The sequence below is a fragment of the Salvelinus sp. IW2-2015 genome, linkage group LG19 (assembly GCF_002910315.2).
Source record: "Salvelinus sp. IW2-2015 linkage group LG19, ASM291031v2, whole genome shotgun sequence".
NCBI classification, from domain to species: domain Eukaryota; kingdom Metazoa; phylum Chordata; class Actinopteri; order Salmoniformes; family Salmonidae; genus Salvelinus; species Salvelinus sp. IW2-2015.
The window spans coordinates 28592029-28615682 of record NC_036859.1 but is presented as its reverse complement, the minus strand read 5'-3'; the positions used below and the strand labels follow the sequence as shown (position 1 = coordinate 28615682).

The window sequence follows — 23654 nt, the reverse complement described above, 5'->3', positions numbered from 1 at the left end:
ATTTCTAAAATGTCCATGTCTCTCCATTCATGCCGCTGCTACGATATATGGCAAGCTGCAGGTCAAGTTTTACTATCCGGATGACCATGTACGGACAGTAAATGCCTTGACAGATTGTATGGGCAGCATGCTCAGCCAGTGACAAACCAATGATGTGTATGAACCATTGGACAAAACCCCCTAATCGAGGAGAGTTGTAAGGGAGGTGGAGCTATTGTTGAATGAGTCGTAACTAAAATTCCGACCGCTCGCAATTTAAATGTGGTAGGCTATAAGAACGAGGCACCAGCAGCACTGTGAGCAGTTATCTAACAAACTTTGAAGTGTTATTTTTAGACGAACACTAGCATCACTGACTCAAGGGAGGACAATCAGCATTCATTATTCGTTTTCGATAGTAAGAGGCTACTGCTACTGCCTGTAACATTTTGGATTATGATGGATGTAAGGACTTCCGTTCACTTTGGAGTGTCACTCTTATCGGTACTTTTCACGATTGGAGCATCTGGTACGTTTTACTTATGGCTTTTTATGAGTTTCATCTCAAACATTTAGCCTTTTTTTAAATCCAAGGCTGCCTAAATAGGCAGAGATTAACATTTTCAGCTGATTCTACATAAACATTTATGTTTATTCCAATGGCACCGTTTTTGCACTCCACATTGTAATATGCACAATTACTTAGCCCTGATGCTCAGTGGGAAATATGCGAGATATGTGCATTCAAATCGATATGTAGGCTATAGATCATATTTAATTTATAGGCTATACTTTGTGGATATCTTGATTCTTGCTTTTTTTATCAGGTTACAGTATCTGAGTTGTGCAGATACAGAGGTGCAATACTCTGGAATTCTTATCTTCACATTTTACAAAACATCAACATCCCTAAATAACTTCAAGGGAAGACTGGTGAACCAAACTACTCAGTAATCTCCTCCATATAACCTAACTCTCACACACTGACATGCACACACACAGTTCAACAAAACACTTTTTTTTGTGTGATTACTGATCAATTAATTTATAATTAGTTGGTTTTGTTATGTTTTAACAAACCTTTTTTAATTTTTGTACTTATGTTGTGGTGTGGTTTTCATATAAGCCCTTGGGTCTTCTAACCACACCTGCACACTGTTTTTTTTCTGTTGGTTTGTTTTAATCTGTTTTTCTAGCAATTGTTTTCTTTGGTGCAAATACATTTTACTAAATAACTAATCATGCCTTGTTTTTCCTGGGTTAACAGGTGAGGATTATTTCCCCGAGGCGCAGAATGTTAAATGGGTGTCCAATAACTTCAAGACTATTCTAACATGGGGCCCTGAACCTACCAACTACACATACACCGTTGAATTTTCTGAGTAAGTAGCCTACATCATGTCTCTGCAGACTGTCTGCTCTGTTCTGTTCATCATTACATCATCGTTGAAAAAAACACCCTTTCTGTACAAGCACAAATTGACCACTTTTATTGATGAATACCTTCCTTCATGTCAGCAGAATTAACTTAAAACTGAGTGTACAAACTGTACCTATCACAGTTCAAAGACTGTCTGATGTGGGACTGCTGTGTTGTGTGTTCAGGGTCGGCAAGGATAGACGGAGGAACCCCTACTGCATTCGGAGCTCGGGGACAGAGTGTGACCTCACCAACGAGCTGCGGAACCTGGAGGAGCCCTACTCTGCCGACGTCCTATCAGAACCCCTGCCTGGCGTGAACTCTGACCTTGTAGAGTTCCCCTACACCCGGGCCGAGAGGTTCTGCCCCTACAAAGACAGTGAGTGTTATTAGCTACATTATTATTACAGTAATAAATTGATTMTTGTATTTACGCTCACACAGTAACAACCTGAGCCATTAAGCACCTTGTTATTGCATTGAAAAATAATGCAGTTATAGCATTAATTTATAATATTAAAATGTTTATTTCACTGGAAATTCCCCAAATAAATTATGTCTGTGGTGCCTAACTTGTCTGGTTCTCCTTTTAGCTCAAATAGGAGCACCCAGATTCAACATCAAGCAGAGCGAAGACAAGACCAAGATGACACTCCACATACAGGACCCTCTCACTCCCATCTACAAAGATGACCAGCTGTTGACTATCAGAGACATCTTTAAGAATGACCTGAAGTACAACGTGGTATACAACAAAGCCGGGAGCACAGGAAAGGTGAGTTGAACAGTCACAGTCAATAGATTGTAAATGCATCGCTTATGATTCTATACCTGTTGATTCCCACCAATGACACAACACAAACGGTGTGCGACTTGAGATAATATTGTATCTAACTCTAAACCTCTGTCCACAGAAAGAGACAATGTCAGACCTGAGAGATGTTGAGCTGACCAACCTGGATAAAGGAGAGAGCTACTGCTTCATGGTGGCAGCCTATATCCCTTCTCGCTCTGTGGAGAAGAGACTTGGAGATTGGAGCAAGCCGCAGTGCTCACCCAGAGAGAGCAAGACCATCTTTGAGGGTAAGTGACCCCACAATGCAAAGCACCTGGTATGTTGGAGTTGAGATGGAAGGAATTTAAGGGGAAATTCAGTGTACTCAAATGTGTAGTGGATGGAGTAACTACAACAAATCTAGTCTATAAAGATAAACTGTCATTTGGGCAGTATCCCTTTTTACTATAGACTACAATGTGTAGCAACTTCAAGAACTTCAATTCAATGAAGTATTCTTTCTCACTTCTCTCAGAATTCCCCTTTGGTGTGATCGCAGGTGCCATCGGCATCATGCTGGTAATGCTCATCATCCTCATCACTCTGACCGTGGTGTGCTGCAAACGCTTATTCTGCAAAAACAATACAACTGTGGACAAGGAGAACCTGCAGTTGAGTCCAGTGTAAAGGTTTGTGTATGTATAGAGTATGTGTGTCTTATAAATAATGGTACTTCACTAAAATCAACCCTTTCAGAGGGAGGGAGCTGAGCTCCCAATAATTTAGCCCAAATGTGTCTTAACACTGGAAATGCATGAGGTCTGTCTCATTATTAGCTGGTTCTTTTAAATGGGTAGATCATTTTTTACACTACTTATTTATTTGTTTAATAATGTTGAACAAGTAAATTAGATGAATCCTTGAGAAATACATATTTTTGCCACTATGTAGAAAAAAACATTTAATTACTTGGCCACTTATTTATTTCAAGCAATGTTTTTTTTTTGTTAAATATTTATTTTTGTATGTCTAATATGTTGATGTATAGTTCATGTTGAAAGGGATTTGTCCATATTGTGTGCTGTTGGAACATGGATTTGGTACTTTTGGATGTGATCACTGTGGTGCATTGTGGTACTTTTAATTTTGTTTTACAATTAAATGTATTGATATGAGTCAATTCTCATTTGTCTTTTATATAACACTATCCCTGTGAAGGAAATTTGACTTACAGCGCCATCTAATGTCATCTTTGTAATACATTTGCCTTAAAATGATCTTACTTAAATCATGTTTGAAACTGATGAGACAAGGGGAAAGCCTTTTCATAGAGTGATTGATTGTAGCTTAATGCCTGCTTATCAGTTTATGACCCAGTAAACCATGGGAATACCCTGGCAGAGGGGTGAACCCACAGTCACATTGGCAACATGGTGCCAGAGACCTCTGAGACATGCCCTGGAGCAGGTCGAAGTAATGGGTGCAGCTCAATAATAAAAATTGACTGCCTCTTCTTCATCTGAATGGACTTAAATGCCACTGTAACCTATTTCTAGTTCCGATATTTTTMTTGCACCGTGTTGGGCTAACATGCATCTGAAAAGGCAGAATAAGAGACAACATGGCAGAAGCTTTCTGGGGCATTTGCTTTCACCTGTCCAATTGTTTCAAGATCAGTGTGGAATCAGTGGATGAAAAAGGTGATAGGAAGCCACTTAAGAGGTATTGGGATGCACAAACTATACTCTGATATCTAACAGAATAACACAATGGGTAGTCTGCAGAACAGAAGACCAAGGGTCTTGAAATATATATTAATGAAATATTTATTTCTAGTTCAGCTCATAGCAATGGCATTTTAAATATCCTATGTTAACAAAAGTACCACGTCCTCAATCCCCTTTTACAAAATAATCAAAGCTAAATTAAGTACAGTGTAAAGTAACTACAGTGTAGTACCTTCCAAATTGAGGCAGCCGCTGAGGGTTTATACTATAAGAGACAAAAAAAATGTGCATACATGTACTACAATTGACATATTTGGACTAGCTATGCTTAATGTCATTTACAGTTACTGGCTTCATGAAAGAAGAATGCACTTCAGTGTTTCAACAAACAGCACTAAACAAACATTTAATTCAACATTAAAACTGACCATTTTAAATAATGAAAAACAATGCAATATTAACAGAAATAAAATTAAAACATACAGCTAGTAAGGCTAGTTTTCTTAGTACATTATTTGCTTCATATAGAATAAAAAAACTCACTACACGCACGTCCTTAAACGTAGACTCTGCAATATGACATCATCATACACAGCGGGGCGGCTTCCTGCTCTAAACAGAATTCAATCTGCCCTTAGGAAGAGCCAATACGCTCAGTCTTGGCAGAAATCAATTGTTTTGTTTATTTCTGCAAGCAGGAAGTGTACCCTGCTCTGTATGATGTCATATTGTGGACTCTACCTTTAATCTAATACAGGTTTAGCTATTTCTCTCTTGACATTGAGCTCCCAGTCTTCACACTGTTGCATAACATTTTAATATGTTAGGACTTGACTTCTGTTCCCTATGCTTCATGTAGTGCAGAATTACTTAGGACCATCTCTGTGAGCAATAATTGGCTGTGGTGAGGTCGTTATGACCCAAACTCAATTGTTTCCTGGGTGATGGCTTTGAACTCATAGTTTCCCCTTCCRTCCATGTGCAGGTAGTACTGGAGAAGAGACAGAAATCACTGGTTAGGTGTTCTTTCTTAAAGGTCCTTTTAAATATTTGGAACATATTTTAACCTATATAAAATAGATATAAACTCTCTTAAAATTAAAAAAGGACAAAAGAACAGGGCTTTAGTATTCACCTGCATTTTACGTTTCATCGTTCGGTGTGAAAGGACTTACCTCATGGTGCTTCCACAAAGACTTCCTGTGAGAAACCGTGAACAACGTGATGCCCACCTGGGRAAAGGTAAATATGACATCCCATAAGCTCGGAAAACACTTTCTCAGTCTTCTGTAARTTTATTTAACTAGGCAAATCAGTTAAATTATTTTTACAATGACGGCCTACCAAAAGGCAAAAGTCCTTTAAAGATTAAAAATAGGAAAAAACACACATCACGACAAGAGAGACAACACTACATAAAGAGATACCTAAGACGACAACAACATGGTAGCAACACAAGACATGGTACAAACATTATTGGGCACAAACAACAGCACAAAGGGCAAGAAGGTAGAGACAATAACACATCACATCAAGTTACCATGCATCAGTTTCCTTGGATCTTTTTCATTCCTCTTTCACAATGTGCACATAAATAATAGATTTTTAAATAATTATCATTATATTGACAAAATGGCCTATTTAATGTATAATCTTCATTAGTCCACGGTGTTGTATCTTACCGTCCTACAGTGGCTGTAGATGAAGTCCTCCACATCTACACTCACAGCACTGGTGCACTCATCCAGGATGGCAAACTGGGGCTTATGGTAGAACAGACGGGCCATCTAGATACCAGAGAGAGCAAGAGAGTGTGAGTGAGTGAGCGAGAGAGAGTCCAATCAATGAAAAGCTACATTTACCCATTTTACAGCCATATGTGCTTGTAAAATGGTCTTAAACGTCATGGCAACATAAATGGAGTGAAGTGCTATGCCACTAGCAGAATTAGTCTGGCATAGAAAGAGACAAAACAACTACACGTGTCTACACTATTCTGTTTTGTTTTTTTTAGGAAATGAGCAGTGACTTACAGCCATCCTCTGTTTCTCTCCTCCACTGAGGACGTCCATCCAGTCCTGGACTGTGTCCCAGCTGCCCTCCCTCTCCAGGATGTGACCAAGCTGGACGTTGTCCAGGTACTCCTTCAGCACCTGTTCCCCAGCACAACACACACATCCCATTACACACACACAAAGACAGAGAGACGCACAGATACGTACAAGCACGCCAGTATACCACACTGTCAGCAAACAGCATGTATAGCTTAGTGTTATCCTCAGACATACCACACCCTACTGACAGAGGCCACATACAGCACACTGTTCTTTCTTCTTGAGAAGCATTACAATCATTGGTCCAGAAAAAGGCTGCTGTGATTGGATATATGATCCAGTAATGAGCTGATGTGATTGGATAGTTAGTCAACCTTATCAAAGGTGCCCTTCCTCCTCTGGTCCTCCACTGTATCTGGGTAGATCACCTGATCCCTCAGAGAGCCCAGGGTCATGTATGGCCTCTGGGGAACATAGAAGAGTTTCCCTCGCTCAGGTTTGGTGAGACGGCCACCAAACAGAGGCCAGAGCTGAGAAACAGACACATCCATTACTACTCATGAATGTAAAACAGTCAACACTACAGCAACATAACAGGCTTTTTCAGCAATTGTTGATTCCTCATACCTCTCCCAGGACTCTGAAGAGTGAGCTCTTCCCACAGCCGTTGGGGCCACACACCAAGACGTTTGTCCCTGACGTCACCTTAGGTTAGCAGGGGATGGGAAGGCACAGTTCAGCCGTTTGCACTTACAGATTAACAAGTCCCTCGACCGTCAAAAGTCTAGTCTTTCGATTTCATGAATTGTATAAATTGGTTCAGTACGGAGTTGCTCCTAGGTGGGATTGAGATACTCACCTCAAAGCTGAGGTCTTTGATAAGAATGTCCCCATTGGGCGTTGCAAGAGGTGTATGCTCAAACCTGAGACACAAGTACAACGTCAAACCAGGTAGTACCTACTTTCATTAAGCGTGTTAATCATGTTTATTCTATTGCTATAACACATGTATCTGTCAGACACATACTTAATAATCTTGTCTTTGTGGATGATTTCACCACTTCCTGGGACCAAGGTGATTCTATCTTGTAATTCACCATCTGAAAATGTGACAAAAAAATCTAAAGCAATCATCTCTCACATCAACTAGTAAAATGTTCTCATGTTCCTGCATTAGAGTACTACAACATGAAACTGCTATCCAACAACAATAATATCATCAATACATTATCAGGGAACATGCAGCGGGCACCTCTTCCTCCTTGTTGAGAGACCATGGTCCTCTCGTATTTCCCAGAGTTCAGCTCTTTCAGGACTTTCATGATCTCGGTGATGCGAGCTGTGAACCTGTAGGGGGACAGCAGGGGTCAGTGAGGAGGAGACAGCAGGGGTCATTGAGGAGGGGACAGCAGGGGTCATTGAGGAGGGGACAGCAGGGGTCATTGAGGAGGAGACAGCAGGAGACAGCAGGGTCAGTGAGGAGGAGACAGCAGGGGTCATTGAGAGGGGACAGCAGGGGCATTGAGGAGGGGACAGCAGGGGTCATTTGAGGAGGGCTGACAGCAGGGTCAGTGTGAGGAGGGACAGCAGGGGTCATTGAGGAGGGACAGCAGGGGTTCATTGAGGAGGGACAGCAGGTCATTGAGGAGGGGACGCAGGGGTCATTGAGGAGGGGACAGCAGGGGTCATTGAGGAGGGACAGCAGGGGTCATTGAGGAGGGGACAGCAGGGGTCATTGAGGAGGAGGGACAGCAGGGGTCATTGAGGAGGGGACAGCAGGGGTCATTGAGGAGGGGACAGCAGGGTCATTGAGGAGGAGACAGCAGGGGTCATTGAGGAGGAGACAGCAGGGTCAGTGAGGAGAGACAGCAGGTCAGTGAGGAGGAGACAGCAGGGGTCATTGAGGAGGGGACAGCAGGGGTCATGGAGGAGGGACAGCAGGGGTCATTGAGGAGGGGACAGCAGGGGTCATTGAGGAGGGGACAGCAGGGTCATTGAGGAGGGACAGCAGGGGTCATTGAGGAGGGACAGCAGGGGGTCATTGAGGAGGGGAACAGCAGGGTCATTGAGGAGGACAGCAGGGGTCATTGAGGAGGGACAGCAGGGTCATTGAGGAGGGGACAGCAGGGTCATTGAGGAGGGACAGCAGGGTCATTGAGGAGGAGACAGCAGGGGTCATTGAGGAGGGGACAGCAGATGGAGGGAAAGAAGAACAAGTGGAGCAATCTCAGACCATTAAACCAGTGAACAATTGAACTGGTCTCAGATCTGTTTGTGCTCTTACCGTCTCCATTGCTGTCATTATCAGGCCAAACAGTCTTGCCTCACAGCAATATTCAAATATGAACATTAATGAGAACAGAGGATTGGATCCTAATTTGATAACCCCCACAACTATGCAAATATTGGAACTCTATCGCAATAACTGACAGGAAGTTGACATGATAGCACAAACAGACTGGCATTCAGACTACCAGTGAACCACCAAACCAATGAACCATTGCACCAGTTGAACCAATTGTGAGATAGGAGCATTGTGTATGACTGACCCAGAGAGCCTGCTCATCTCTCTGCCAGCCAGGACGATCCTGCCCAGGGCCTGAGACATGCTCAGCAACATACGCCCACTCTGGTAATAGTCCTGAATGAGAACGAGGGAGAGGAGAGACAGGGAAGTTAGGATCTCAACCATCCAGAACACAGACACACACTCTTTGTCTCTCCTCACCTCTAGCAGCTCAGCGTGGGTACTGCGTAGGTGGCGTGGGTGGGTATGGTTCAGGAACGGCCTGCTCACCACCAGGTACCCCACAACAGTGGCAATATCTACAGAGATGGGAAAACCACAAGTAGTTCATTCAGCTATTTTCAGTTAATTCAGCTATATTATCTTAATTCGGATGAGAGAATATGAATAAAGCAATTGATAACAAACTTCAAATCAAAGACATGACAAGTATTCTCACACTTTGCAATGATGCTATCCACGAAACCAGTTGAAAAGCGGAAGACAATGAAATTGTGCAAATGATCCACCTAGGGGTAAAAGGGAATGCAACATGAGACATTGTATATGCACTGCAGTATAGATATTCTGTGATACCATAGTACAGGTGATTTTATTTGGCCGCCCAACTTTAAATTGTTTTTTTAATGTTGGGTACATAAAAGACTGTAAAATCCCCCAGCAAATCAGCTCCAATTGATTTTAATTCTGGGAATCTGTTCCAAAGTATTCCCACGCATAATAGAGAGATATATGTGATCGTATACMAATGTAAGCACGGTATGAAATGATTATGTTTTAGTCAAATGTTATATCTGTTTGGGCTTCTTGCGGTCAGTTTGCAGTCTACAAATGATTTGAAATTATGTTCCGGCCCCTGACCATCCACCCAAGAAAAAAATCATCCTCCGGCTGAATCTAGTTGGTGATCCCTGCCATAGTAAGTCAACTACTGCCACTGATACATTTAAAGTCCCTGCCCTCTCACCAGTTTCTGGAAGGTAGAGTGAATGGTCTGTTTCTCCCTCAGGTTTCCATTGTAGAAGGCAATTTCTTCACTGTGGTTAAACAAAACATTAAACCTTTAATTTTTCACAGTGGAAAAAGAACATGGAAACAGAAATTCTTTGTCTAAAAAAAAGAAGAGAGGGACAGTAGTAAGGAGCGATGTGTGTCCCTACTGACCTGTTGGTGATGAGGCGTGAGTTGACGAATCGGTACTCTCCCTCGTACCTCTGCTCCATGACCGTCATCTTGCCGATGGGCCGCCGCAGACGTGTCAGGATGAGCCCAGAGAACACCAGGTAGCCTATCATACAGGCAGGACCCTGAGGGGAGAGGAAAGTAGAAGAAAGACGTTAGAAACTATATTCTGCTGTACGGATGCATTGGAGATTATCATGGTCATTCTTTCAATTTAAACTACATAAGCCTAACTGTAGGACAATTCCAGAGATCCATAGAAGGCTACATTAGACAAAGCAAGACTCACCTGTGGCCCGATGGCCGAGGTCAACTTGAAGATGTACAGACCAATGTCCAATAGAGGCTGAAGGGACAGAAAACCTGTCTGATTATCATCATAGGTTCAGTGTACTGTCAATAGCGGTAGATTGTATCAGGCTTTGAGCAGCATTAGTTGTCTCTACAACAGAGGTCTTTTTTAATAGCCTGGTTGAACCCGACTGAATTCTGCACTAAACATTGTTTCATTTGAGTGCAGAATTTGGTCTAGTTTATCCAGGCTATTTAAGTCCAGGTTACCTTGCTGATGTTGGAGTAGAGGTCCACTACACTGTTACAGAACCTCTCAACGTCCTGGGTCAACAGCTGGTCGGGGTTACCGATGCGGTTGTCCAGGTTACCAATCTTATAGTACGTGTAACCTCTGGAGGATGGTGTGGTGAAAACATGAAACAGGATTTGGCAGGTGGGTTATGTATTTTCTATCACTTTGAGTTTATGAAGTCATTGTTCATTACACCATTGTAACAGGGTCACTACACTGTAAGTACCTATTGCATTGTGGCTAGGAAATGTGTAAGATGAAAGAGGATCAAGGCTAAATCCTTCCAAACTAGCTCTATTGCTAAGGGCTAATCCACTGGGTTATATACCAACTAGAGACAGGTGAAGAATGGACGCCTGTTGTTTTCAGCGTAATCAACTTCAGTTTACATACGCTGTTTCTGGTTGCTGCCATCTTTCTATATCCGTTTTTACTGGGACAACTATACCTGAGCACTAGCGCTCAGTGCGCACTGGACAGACAGCAAGCAGTACCACGCGAACATGCTCCGGGAACTCTGCCAGAACGTGGACAGCTACACAACCCAACCGGCACATCCCCTGGCCAACTGGGCTCAGCATGAATACATTTTTTCCATATCTTCTGCTGTGAGTGTTGAAAAAGAAAAATCGGCCTCAGTGACAATTAAGTGAATAATTCAATGGTAGTTTTGTGCACAAAGGTGATGACTTAGGTGTCTTATTAAGAATTTTCAAATGTGACTTCTCTATGGGGCCGTCTATGGGAGTTGCTTTCTGGGCCGGACTTCAGTTAAACTGCAATACCGAAGCTGTCATCTGGGCACAGCCAAAYGTGTGCTTCCAGTCCGGAACCCGGGGACCTGAGCTAATCTAGTCATCCAGAAACAAATCTCCCGCTACGTGATTTGGGTTGGATGCAAATGTTAACGTCTTTCACAAGAGACAAGCTAAGGGCAGACAGACAGATGTTCTCTCAGAAGTAATATTCTGCAAGAAGTAGGCTTGGGAATGTGATCAGCAGGACTTACTGCAGGTACTCATCATAGAGGTGCTTGGTGAGTCGAACCCGGCAACAGAGCTTCAGTTCATTCAAACCCAGCTTGAGGAAGTTGTTAACCAACGAGATCTGAAACAGGCAAACGGGCCATAATAGCAGTCTCATTTAAAAGCAGTGCATTACATTTTATAGTGCGAGTATACCACTCAATGGAATGTATGCACTGAGTAAATAATCATAAGAATCATGAACACCTCAAAAAACCTCTAATAAATATAGGCCAGGAATCACCAGTCTGTTATCAGGCAGTTTTAGTATTGACCAAAAATACACACAAACGCTCTCCCCACTGGGCACAATACTAATACTAACGTAAACCCCCATTCCCAAATCATGAGGTTAACTGTTTTACTGTAAGTTCATTAGTTTATTATCAAATATATTGTATTGAGAAAGTGTAATGTGTAGAATTACACATTATAATGTTAGTTGTATAATAATATATTTTGTTTTAATCTACGGGTAGTAGAGACAATTAAGACAACAAATTAACCACAAAAATAGAAGTATGAAAGTTGCACTTACAAATGGCATGACTTTTATAAAGTTGAACAAGAGTCTCTTGAAATCTTTTGTTGAACGACCAATAATTGCACTGCAAACCAACATCCACAAAGTGAATACACTCACAATGTCACATACAGGGCAAAAGTGGGGTCATTCTACATTGTAAACCAAAGGGGTCTGTGTTTTCAGTGTTTTTTAGCGCACAGAAAAACCCAACACTGGAAGAGCTAGATTGTCCGCACCTTAAAGAGCCACTGAACACGCCAATTGGCACGTGTGTTTTTACTGTCATTAGAAAAACTTGTTTTCAGTCTTGGAGGTGGGTTTCCTAGCCGATTCCGCATTTGGTTAATGATGTTTGTCCCTTATGAGACACTGTAGACTGAGAAGCCTATTTCACTTCCTCAAAATACCCAGCATTAATTTTGTATTTATTTTTTATTTCACCTTTATTTAACCAGGTATGCTAGTTGAGAACAAGTTCTCATTTACAACTGCGACCTGGCCAAGTTAAAGCAAAGCAGTGCGACACAAACAAAAACACAGAGTTACACATGATAAACAAACATACAGTCAATAATACAGTAAGAAAAAGTTATATACAGTTGTGCAAATGAGGTAGGATAAGGAGGTAAGGCAATAAATAGGCCATGGTGGCGAAGTAATTACAATACAGCAATAAACACTGGAATGATAGATGTGAGAAGATTGAGTGTGCAAGTAGAGATATTGGGTGCAAAGGAGCAGCAAAATAAAAACAGTACGGGATGAGGTAGTTGGGCTATTACAGATGGGCTATGTACAGGTAAGTGATCTGTGAAGCTGCTCTGACAGCTGGTGCTTTAAAGCTAGTTGAGGGAGATTATGAGTCTGCCCAGCTTCCAGTGAATTTTTTGCAGTTCGTTCCAGTCATTGGCAGCAGAGAGAACTGGAAGGAAAGGCGGCAGAAGGAGGAAATTGGCTTTGGGGATGACCAGTGAAATATACCTGCTGGAGCGCGTGCTACGGGTGGGTGCTGCTATGAGTGACCAGTGAGCTGAGATAAGCGGGGCTTTACTTAGCAGAGACTTGTAGATGACCTGGAGCCAGTGGGTTTGGCGACGAGTATGAAGCGAGGGCCAGCCAACGGAGCATACAGGTCGCAGTGGTGGGTAGTTATGTACAGGTGCAGTGATCTGTGAGCTGCTCTGACAGATGGTGCTTAAAGTTAGTGAGGGAGATATGAGTCTCCAGCTTCAGTGATTTTTGCAATTCGTTCCAGTCATTGACAGCAGAGAACTGGAAGGAAAGGCAGTCAAAGGAGGAATTGGCTTTGGGGGTGACCAGTGAAATAGACCTGCTGGAGCGCGTGCTGCTATGGTGACCAGTGAGCTGAGATAAGGTGGGGCTTTACCTAGCAAAGACTTATAGAGGACCTGGAGCCAGTGGGTTTGGCGACGAACATGAAGCGAGGGCCAGCCAAGAGAGCTACAGGTCGCAGTGTGGGTAGTATATGGGGCTTTGGTGACAAAACGGATGGCACTGTGATAGACTACATCCAATTTGCTGAGTAGAGTGTTGAGAGGGCCTATGTTTGTAAATGACATTGCCGAAGTCAAGGATCGGTAGGATAGTCAGTTTTACGAGGGTATGTTTGGCAGCATGAGTGAAGGACGCTTTGTTGCGAAATAGGAAGCCGATTCTTGATTTAATTTTGGATTGGAGATGCTTAATGTGAGTCTGGAAGGAGAGTTTACAGTCTAACCAGACACCTAGGTATTTGTAGTTGTCCACATATTCTAAGTCAGAACCGTCCAGAGTAGTGATGCTGGACGGGCGGGCAGGTGCTGGTAGCGATCGGTTGAAGAGCATGCATTTAGTTGTACTTGCATTTAAGAGCAGTTTGAGACCACGGAAGGAGTGTTGTATGGCATTGAAGCTTGTCTGGAGGTTAGTTAACAGTGTCCAAAGAAGGGCCAGAAGTATACAGAATGGTATCGTCTGAGTAGAGGTGGATTAGAGAATCACCAGCAGCAAAGAGCGACATCATTGATGTATACAGAGAAAATCTAAGATAACTCAAGAACTGTATCATACATTTTGACGTTTTTGCCGAGGATGCTTTAGTTGCGCAATTTTACATCTAGCTATGGTGTTTGGTGTTGTTGTGCAGGTCTGCATCACACTCTATGCTATTGTATAGAGAGCAATCACTGCAGCTGTTCACCCCATGTTAGTGGGCAAATGGACATCACCAATTTAAATCCCAAACTTAATTAACCCGCTGTGACGCAGAAATGTTACAAACTCTGTTTTAGATGAGATTGACTTTACTTTCCAAATTACCCTATTTACACTTTGTAGTAAATTTTGACACTAGAATACCTGCTTCTGACTCATATCGATGCCACATAGGTCTTTATCAAAGGGATTAGTTGCTTTCAAAGGCAGTCGCTCTTTAAACTGACCCAGCTAGTTGGGCGAGAGTGAGTCACTGGATCTTGCAAAAGGCTTTCACCAGTACCCTGATCAATTACTGAACATTGGAAAAAGCCACTGGTAGAAGGTGAACACAGCAGGATGAGGAGTGCAAAATTGGACGGACACAAAACAAACTAAATAAAGTCTCATTAATAAGTTGGGCCAGTCTAGTCCTGTAGGGCTGCCAGGATCAAATGTCTGTCGATTTTTCCACCCCAAAAACAAAATGAAACCCACTCTAGAAAATAACCAGGATTATGTTAATAACTGACTAGAAGGTAAATACAGTATTTCAAATATTTTCAAGCCTGCAACCCTTCATGACCAGTGATGCCCACAAACACAATTAAACCACAACAACAATACACAAGTGAATTCATAAGCACTTAATCATATTCTGCTTCCAGGCACCCCAAGCAGCAAAGTATTCCATGCAAATGGGCACTGGAAACTAGTTTACCCCTGGTATGGCAGCAACATAATAATAAAAGAGCTTCTTGAAAAGATTGACATCTCTGCTAATGATTCCACTGTGGAGGAATTAAGAGATGATTACAACCTGTCAAATATGATAAATAACAATTCTGCAACGCTATGTTGAAATTGCTGCTGGCAGTGCTGAGCGATATGGCCTGAAAAATCATATCTTGATTTTATTCAAAGTCATGGGCGATTCACATCTTTATTTTTTTACGTTTTCTCTTAAACTTTGTTGAACAATTAAAAAGGTCAATACACTGCATTTCAAACAGTCAGGTCAGGAATAATCTAATGAATTCAGGGCTTGTAAAATTATACCTAGGCTAAATATGCGCCTTCTACAACAATAAGACCCACTAATAATTGTATTATTTTAGCCTGCTTTTGTTGCAATAACCACTGATCTGGCTTTCAAGTCAGTCTATGAAAATGACATTTTTGTTACAAATTGAACAGGAACCATGCATAATGCACATTCACTAATAATGATTAACTTCTTGTAGCAGGCATTATACAAAATGAACACAGGTTTCATAAATACGCTCTGAAGCATAAGCCCATGTGCTAGTGAGTAGCCAGCTAATCTTTATATTTAAAGTCTAGCCAACTTGGATCTATTTGCTTGCTAACGAGGTAGAACAGTTGAACTGTTATGACCCTGATGTCCATCTTAAACTGTTTGAACAACATAGCCTGTTCACTTTGTTTAGATATTGAAATCAAGTGGCCTACCTAGATAAGATTATTTATCAGAATGAGAACGTGTTGCCAATTCCTTATATAAATGCATATTTTTATGCTCATTGCACATTCATAAAACGCAGACTAGACAGCTRGCACAACAGTATGTGGCTAAAATGCTGCAAAAGCAGTACGTGGTACTGCAATGCCGCGTGCAACAGAAATTGAGCATTAACCAACACAAAAACATCCTATGGCGTTCTGCATTAGCATCGAACAGCCCCCGTGATATGCAACTTTTCAGGGAAGCTAGAAACCAATATACACAGGCAGTTAGAAAAGCCAAGGCTAGCTTTTTCAAGCAGAAATTTGCTTCCTGCAACACAAACTCAAAAAAGTTCTGTGATACTTTGGAGAATAAGAACACCTCCTCCCAGCTGCCCACTGCACTGAGGACAGGAAACACTGTCACCACTGATAAATCCACTATAATTGAGAATTTCAATAAGCATTTTTCTACGGCTGGCCATGCTTTCCATCTGGCTAACCCTACCCCGGTGAACAGCACTGCACCCCCCACAGCAACTCGCCCAAGCCTTCCCCATTTCTCCTTCTCCCAAATCCAGTCAGCTGATGTTCTGAAAGAGCTGCAAAATCTGGACCCCTACAAATCAGCCGAGCTAGACAATCTGGACCCTTTCTTTCTAAAATTATCTGCCGAAATTGTTGCAACCCCTATGTCATGACGTTGGCCTGGGGGTAGGTATATGACAGTCATAAATACCTCTCCCCCCTTTATCCTCTCTCTACCCTACTGATGTGACATTTGAAAATCCTTTGGTTAACTTCTCTGGGATATGTGGGATGCCAACGTCCCACTTGGCCAAAAGCCAGTAAAAATGCAGAGCGCCAAATTCAAATAAATTACTATAAAAATCAAACTTTCATGAAATCACACATGAAAGACACCAAATTAAAGCTACACTTGTTGTAAATCCAGCCAACATGTCTGATTTCAAAAAGGATTTACGGCGAAAGCACACCTTGCGATTATGTTAGGTCAGTACATAGCCACAGAAAAACACAGCCATTTTTCCAGCCAAAGAGAGGAGTAACAAAAAGCAGAAATAGAGATAAAATTTATCACTAACCTTTGATGATCTTCATCAGATGACACTCATAGGACTTCATGTTACACAATACATGTATGTTTTGTTCTGTAAAGTTCATATTTATATCCAAAAATCTGAGTTTAGGCGGGACGCTACTGTCTCACTTGGCAAAAAGCCAGAGAAAATGCAGAGCGCCAAATTCAAATAAATTACTATAAAAATCAAACTTTCATGAAATCACACATGAAAGACACCAAATTAAAGCTACACTTGTTGTAAATCCAGCCAACATGTCTGATTTCAAAAAGGATTTACGGCGAAAGCACACCTTGCGATTATGTTAGGTCAGTACATAGCCACAGAAAAACACAGCCATTTTTCCAGCCAAAGAGAGGAGTAACAAAAAGCAGAAATAGAGATAAAATTAATCACTATCCTTTGATGCCTTACCTTTGACGAGCTTCTGTTGTTGGCACTCCAATATGTCCCATAAACATCACAAATGGTCCTTTTGTTCGATCAATTCCGTCGATATATAGCCAAAATGTCCATTTATTTGGCGCGTTTGATCCAGAAAAACACTGGTTCCAACTTGTGAAACGTGACTACAAAATATCTCAAAAGTTACCAGTAAACTTTGCCAAAACATTTCAAACTACTTTTGTAATACAACTTTAGGTATTTTTTTACGTAAATAATCGATAAAATTGAAGATGGGATGATCTGTGTTCAATACAGGATTAAAACAAACTGTAGCTAGCTTTCTGGTCATGCGCCTCTAACAAACAGGACACTTCGAGTGACCCTCGTTCAAGATGGCAGTACTTCTTCATTACACAAAGGAAAAACCCTCAAAAATTTTCTAAAGACTGTTGACATCCAGTGGAAGCGGTAGGAACTGCAAGAAGGTCAATTACAAAATCTATATTCCCAATGAAATTCCATTGAAAAGAGAGTGACCTCAAAAAAAAAAAAATCTGAATGGTTTGTCCTCGGGGTTTCGCCTGCTAAATAAGTTCTGTTATACTCACAGACATGATTCAAACAGTTTTAGAAACTTCAGAGTGTTTTCTATCCAAATCTGCTAATAATATGCATATCTTATCTTCTGGGGATGAGTAGCTGGCAGTTGAATTTGGGTATGCTTTTCATCCAAACGTGAAAATTCTGCCCCCTATCCTAGAGAAGTTAACATAGAGATTCTGGGAACATCAGAAGGTGGGAGGAAATTAACTATATTCTGGTAATCCGACCAATTGAACATATGCGGTGGTACTTAATGAATATGATGTTAGTTYGGTTGTCATCTGAGACATTCTCATCAATGATAGGATGACATAAACTCTACAGTGGAAAGTCTGCACATTGTAGTTATCGGAGTCACATGGAATTGTTGTTCAATTTAAATGTTTGAATATAAAATTATTGGTGAAGAGATGAAATGTAATTTTAGCTTCCAAATGACAGATTTGGGTTTTCATAAGGTTAGGGCTCTGCTCAATCAGTAGCCCGCCCCTGTGAAGAGACATGGGTTATAAAACTTTTCAAACACGCCCTCTTCTCCCTCCACTATATAAAGCCTTGACGAAAATGTAACCTCCTGTTCCAAGTACGTGAGGTCTGCAGCCTCTGCGTTAAAAGGGCAAATAACTATCTGTTCCGAGGATGTTAGGATGACGATCCGATATCAGAATGGTTCAGATGTCAACTACAGAACTAAGCCAACCGCAGCGTAAGCTTTGGTTGCGAATGGTATGCACTTTGAACTCTTATTCACTACAGAAGTGATAACTCCTAGCCGTTGAGTTAGCAACAGCAGCTGCAAACGTGGGCTAGGAAAGAACAGACAGAGTATCCCGTCTACCACACAACAACGTTACTACAACGTATCCAATTTACCAGCAGAGACATTCTTCAAAGGACACGGCCTTTCACCTACCACCAACCTACCGAAGTGCAGCTCAGAGTAAATACACTGCTCAAAAAAATAAAGGGAACACTTAAACAACACAATGTAACTCCAAGTCAATCACACTTCTGTCAAACGTGACCTTCTCCACGTCTCCTGATGTACTGGCCTGTCTCCTGGTAGCGCCTCCATGCTCTGGACACTACGCTGACAGACACAGCAAACCTTCTTGCCACAGCTCGCATTGATGTCATCTGGATGAGCTGCACTACCTGAGCCACTTGTGTGGGTGTGTAGACTCCGTCTCATGCTACCACTAGAGTGAAAGCACCGCAGCATTCAAAAGTGACCAAAACATCAGCCAGGAAGCCATAGGAACTGAGAAGTGGTCTGTGGTCACCACCTGCAGAACACTCCTTTATTGGGGTGTTTGCTAATTGCCTATAATTTCCACCTTTTGTCTTCCATTGCAAACAGCATGTGAAATGTATTGTCAATCAGTGTTGCTTCTAAGTGGACAGTTTGATTCACAAAGTGTGATTGACTTGGAGTTACATTGTGTTGGTTTAAGTGTTCCTTTATTTTTTGAGCAGTGTATTATGCATTTTCCTTTTCAAATGGGCGGTAATTTAGAATGCATAAGATACTGTATTTACGATAGAAACATCGCTTCTCCCTTTGTTCCTCGGTTTTCCCGCTCTTTTCACTCAAACCCAGCCCCTTTCTTGTGTAACCAGCTGTCATATCTGTTCCGCCAGCTAGGGACGTTTTCCTTTATGACGTAATTCGTAATCAAGGTATGATTCATTCTGTGTATATGTAATCTGTGTGATTAGTTAGGTATTTAGTGAATAAATAATTAAACCCAATTTTGTATTGCTGATTCAACTTTGTTAGCCAGGGTTCGTTGAAGATAACCAAGAATTACAACTTTCAGATGAGACTGAAATAAGGGACGATAATATTGACTGCTATGATGTAAAATATTACTAGGTCTTTAAGAGTTTATTCGGAAGATAACAGCTCTATAAATATTATTGTGTGGTGCCCCGACTTTCTAGTTAATTACATTTACATGATTAGCTCAATCAGCTAGTATTAATTACAGAGAAAGGATTTTTAGAATAGCATGTCATATCACTTAATCCGGTAAGCCAAAGACATGACACCTATTACTAGCCTGTTCAACCTCTCTTTCGTGTCGTCTGAGATTCCAAAGTTTGGAAAGCAGCTGCGTCATCCCCTCTTCAAAGGGGGGGACACTCTTGACCCAAACTGCTACAGACCTATATCTATCCTACCCTGCCTTTCTAGGTCTTCGAAGCCAATCAACAAACAGATTACCGACCATTTCGGATCCCACCATACCTTCTCCGCTATGCAATCTGGTTTCAGAGCTGGTCATGGGTGCACCTCAGCCACGCTCAAGGTCCTAAACAATATCCTAACCGCCATCGATAGAAACAATACTGTGCGCCGTATTCATTGACCTGGCCAAGGCTTTCGACTCTGTCAATCACCACATCCTCATCGGCAGACTCGATAGCCTTGGTTTCTCAATGATTGCCTCGCCTGGTTCACCAACTACTTCTCTGATAGAGTTAGTGTGTCAAATCGAGGGCCTGTTGTCCGGGCCTCTGGCAGCTCTATGGGGTGCACAGGGTTCAATTCTTGGACCGACTCTCTTCTCTGTATACATCAATGATTGCGCTCTTGCTGCTGGGGAGTCTCTGATCACCGCTACGCAGACGACACCATTCTGTATAACTTCTGGCCCTTCTTGGGCACTGTGTAACAACCCTACAGACGAGCTTCAATGCCCTACAACTCTCCTTCCGTGGCCTCCAATTGCTCTTAAATACAAGTAAAACTAAATGCATGCTCTTCAACCGATCGCTGCCCGCCCAACATCACTACTCTGGACGGTTCTGACTTAGAATATGTGGACAACTACAAATACCTAGGTGTCTGGTTAGACTGTAAACTCTCCTTCCAGACTCACATCAAACATCTCCAATCCAAAGTTAAATCTAGAATTGGCTTCTTATTTCGCAACAAAGCATCCTTCACTCATGCGGCCAAACATACCCTTGTAAAACTGACCATCCTACCGATCCTCGACTTCGGCGATGTCATTTACAAAATAGCCTCCAACACCCTATTCAATAAATTGGATGCAGTCTATCACAGTGCCATCCGTTTTGTCACCAAAGCCCCATATACTACCCACCACTGCGACCTGTACGCTCTCGTTGGCTGGCCCTCGCTTCATACTCGTCGCCAAACCCACTGGCTCCAGGTCATCTACAAGACCCTGCTAGGTAAAGTCCCCCCTTAAATAAAATAAAAATGTATTTTCCACATGTTCATTGATACTCTCGTTTTAGTAGGGTCTCCTCTGTTCTACATKTTGGCAGTTAAGACAAGAAGGGTATCGTTAGAAAATGTAAGTTCTCCTCTAATACAGTAAAATAACGTCTCTAAGCGTTTCGGTGTCCATACGACTGATTATGTTGGACCAAACCTCAAATACMGAGTTTAAACTGCTTGTTGTCAGGGTGAAGTTATCATTCGTCTGTGTTGTTGTAAGTGGCAGGGGGAGGGGCTTGGTGCCTGTGTACGAGTGGGAAGGTGCACAGAAGGAGTCGAGACCAAAAAGACAGAACACTTATAAAAAAATTAAAAWAATTAAAAACTAGATTTTTCCGATAGAGGCATTTGGAACATCGACCTGAAACATTAACAGCCCTACCTACCTCTCGATCATGGTGCCATTCTGGATCATCCACACATCACAGTAGGTTCTGGCCACCAGCATGGCAGCGATGAGGAGACAGTATCCTGACTGTGGAGAGGTAGATTACCAGAAATAGGTCAACACAAGTGATCGGGAGATGTGTGGAGATGTTACACAATACACTTCCTTACATTAAGTGAAATGTAATTCCAATCAAGATGAAAATGTTGGAGTGCATTCAAAGTCATCAAGTTTGTAGAAGAGCTCTTACCTCTTTGCAGAACACTCCAGGAACCATGATCTTCACTATCTTCAGGATACGTGCAAAGAACACCTTGTCCACCACCGTCCTTTCCTTCTTGGCCTCCTGACACACATCATACCAAACATTTACAGATTAATCCGATAAATAAACCCCTTCAAATCTCACCAGCTCAGTCCTACTGGTTAATCTGGTAAAGGCATGTGGATATTGACATTATTGGCAAAATGTTGTCCCTGGGTGTGGTAAGACAGGGGTTCCCAAACTTTTTCACTCTGGCCCCCCTTCCAGCCTTGGGGAAGAGCCCACGCAAGCGCCATGTCCATTTCTATTGACACAAACACTGCTCGTGACACAAACTGTTCACATCCCTCTTGTTGGTGGAAAGAATTTTGCAGGTTTCAAGCTTATTTCCTGCAATTTGACATGGGGTGCAAAGAACCTTCAGCAGTTTTAAAGCGAATTTTCTTGCAATTCTATACATTTTGGCATGTTATATGTATTCATGTGCTATTTGAGTGACWAAAAAATTACAACACTATCTATGGGWAAAAAAAWAAAWAATTGCTGACATGGGCTAGTTGATCTGGACATTTCTGACAAGTTATAAATAGCTCTCTAAGGTATGCAATGACTAACATGACAAGAGGAACTGATGATGCACTACCCAATTTTGAAATTGCACCTTGTGCATTTTACTATTACAACTTTCAAGAGTAAGTTTAAAGCCGGACTAAGTTTCTAAAAGAAATAAATACATTTTAAAATATATATATATTTCAACAGGACAATGACCCAACACACCTCCAGGCTGTGTAAGGGCTATTTGACCAAGGAGAATGATGGAGTGCTGCATCAGATGACCTGCCCTCCACAATCACCCCAATTGAGATGGTTTGAGATGAGTTTGACCGCAGAGGGAAGGAAAAGCAGCCAACAAGTGCTCAGCATATGTGGGAACTCCAAGACTGTTGGAAAAGCATTCCCGGTGAAGCTGGTTGAGAGAATGCCAAGAGTGTGCAAAGCTGTCATCAAGGCAGCTGGCTACTTTGAAGAATTCCAGATATAAAATATATTTTGATTTGTTGAACAACTTTTTGGTTACTACATCAGCCCATATGTGTTATTTCATAGTTGATGTCTTCACTATTATTCTACAATGTAGAAAATTGTAAAAATAAAGAAAAAAAATACTATGGTAAGAGAGAGATTTCAACATTGAGTGTTGTAAGAATCTTACAACTCAGTAGTTGGTAACATTTCCTGAATACAAACACTTACATCTTTGCTCAACTGTAGTTCTGATGATCTTTTCACCCTAAACATAAAACAGTAAATGAAGCCAATCAATGGTACCGAAAGACACACAACACACTCATATTACTTTGTTAGCTAGACCTTGGGATCCTGACCACCCAGCTATAACAGGCAATTCAATCATAGCCCCCCGTGTATAAGAGAGGACCTCTGAGTGTCAGTAGAGAACATTTATTCCATAAACTACTAGCTACCTAAAAGTGTTAAAACAACATAACRGAAATCTCTGATTCAATGTCATAATACTGCAACTTGTCTCAGTTACATTTTGTCTGACAAGTGCCGCGTTCAAAACTACTGGGAACTCGGAAATCTCCGAATTAAGTGCGTTCAAAACAACTGGGAATTCGGCAAAAGATACCATCTCCAGCTGGGAAAATCGTTTAGAACGGTCATCCAACTCGGGAACTCGCGACTCTTCCTAGAGCTCCGACTTTCCGAACTGAAGATCACTGACGTCATGATTTGACCTCTTACTTTCCCCTAGTTCCCAGTTGTTTTCAACGCGACATTACTAGCTAGCCAATGTTGGCTACATCAGTTTAGCATTATGATGGCCCGTCATCTAGCTAATCTTACTTTAGCTACGAAATAGTTGTCAAGTTTAACTTAGCTACCCATTTATCTTGGCAGCATGTCTTTTCCTCTTGAGAAGATACAAGGCAACGATTGTGGCGCCTGCTACAGTGCAGTTCTTAGCTGTCAAGTATTTACTGATCGCCGCCATGTTTTCATCTGTCGACCGACCAAAGAAGTAACGAGGTGCATGCTGGGGTAGCTACCTGGCTGGCGTGCTAGCATAATGAGCTATATGGTGCAGCATTTCAGTATATCAGACAAACGCAATGCAATGCACATATCTTATGAATAAACCGTTTTAGCCAAGGGCAAAAAAGTCAGC

At 41.8% G+C, this 23654-nt stretch overlaps 2 protein-coding genes across 2 annotated transcripts; one reads left to right on the top strand and one right to left on the bottom strand.

Annotated features, from left to right (window-relative positions):
- The first annotated feature begins 257 nt into the window (after positions 1-257).
- LOC111979499 (tissue factor) lies at positions 258-3349 on the top strand. The gene is made up of 6 exons (XM_024010085.2): positions 258-508; positions 1247-1361; positions 1585-1778; positions 1993-2174; positions 2314-2482; positions 2710-3349. The coding sequence occupies exons 1-6, from the start codon at positions 436-438 to the stop codon at positions 2859-2861; spliced, it is 885 nt and encodes a 294-aa protein (XP_023865853.1). The 5' UTR covers positions 258-435; the 3' UTR covers positions 2862-3349.
- A 924-nt stretch (positions 3350-4273) lies between these two features.
- Positions 4274-23633, bottom strand: LOC111979484 (ATP-binding cassette sub-family D member 3). The gene is made up of 22 exons (XM_024010067.2): positions 23371-23633; positions 22718-22754; positions 21446-21541; positions 21194-21282; positions 11814-11883; positions 11260-11357; positions 10226-10349; positions 9954-10010; positions 9647-9789; positions 9450-9519; positions 8922-8991; positions 8684-8781; positions 8505-8596; positions 7208-7302; positions 6983-7055; positions 6815-6878; positions 6583-6660; positions 6330-6485; positions 5935-6054; positions 5584-5688; positions 5077-5133; positions 4274-4892 (listed from the first exon to the last, which is right to left on the bottom strand). Exons 1-22 carry the CDS (start codon positions 23478-23480, stop codon positions 4815-4817), a joined length of 1980 nt encoding a protein of 659 aa, XP_023865835.1. The 5' UTR covers positions 23481-23633; the 3' UTR covers positions 4274-4814.
- Positions 23634-23654: the final 21 nt, after the last annotated feature.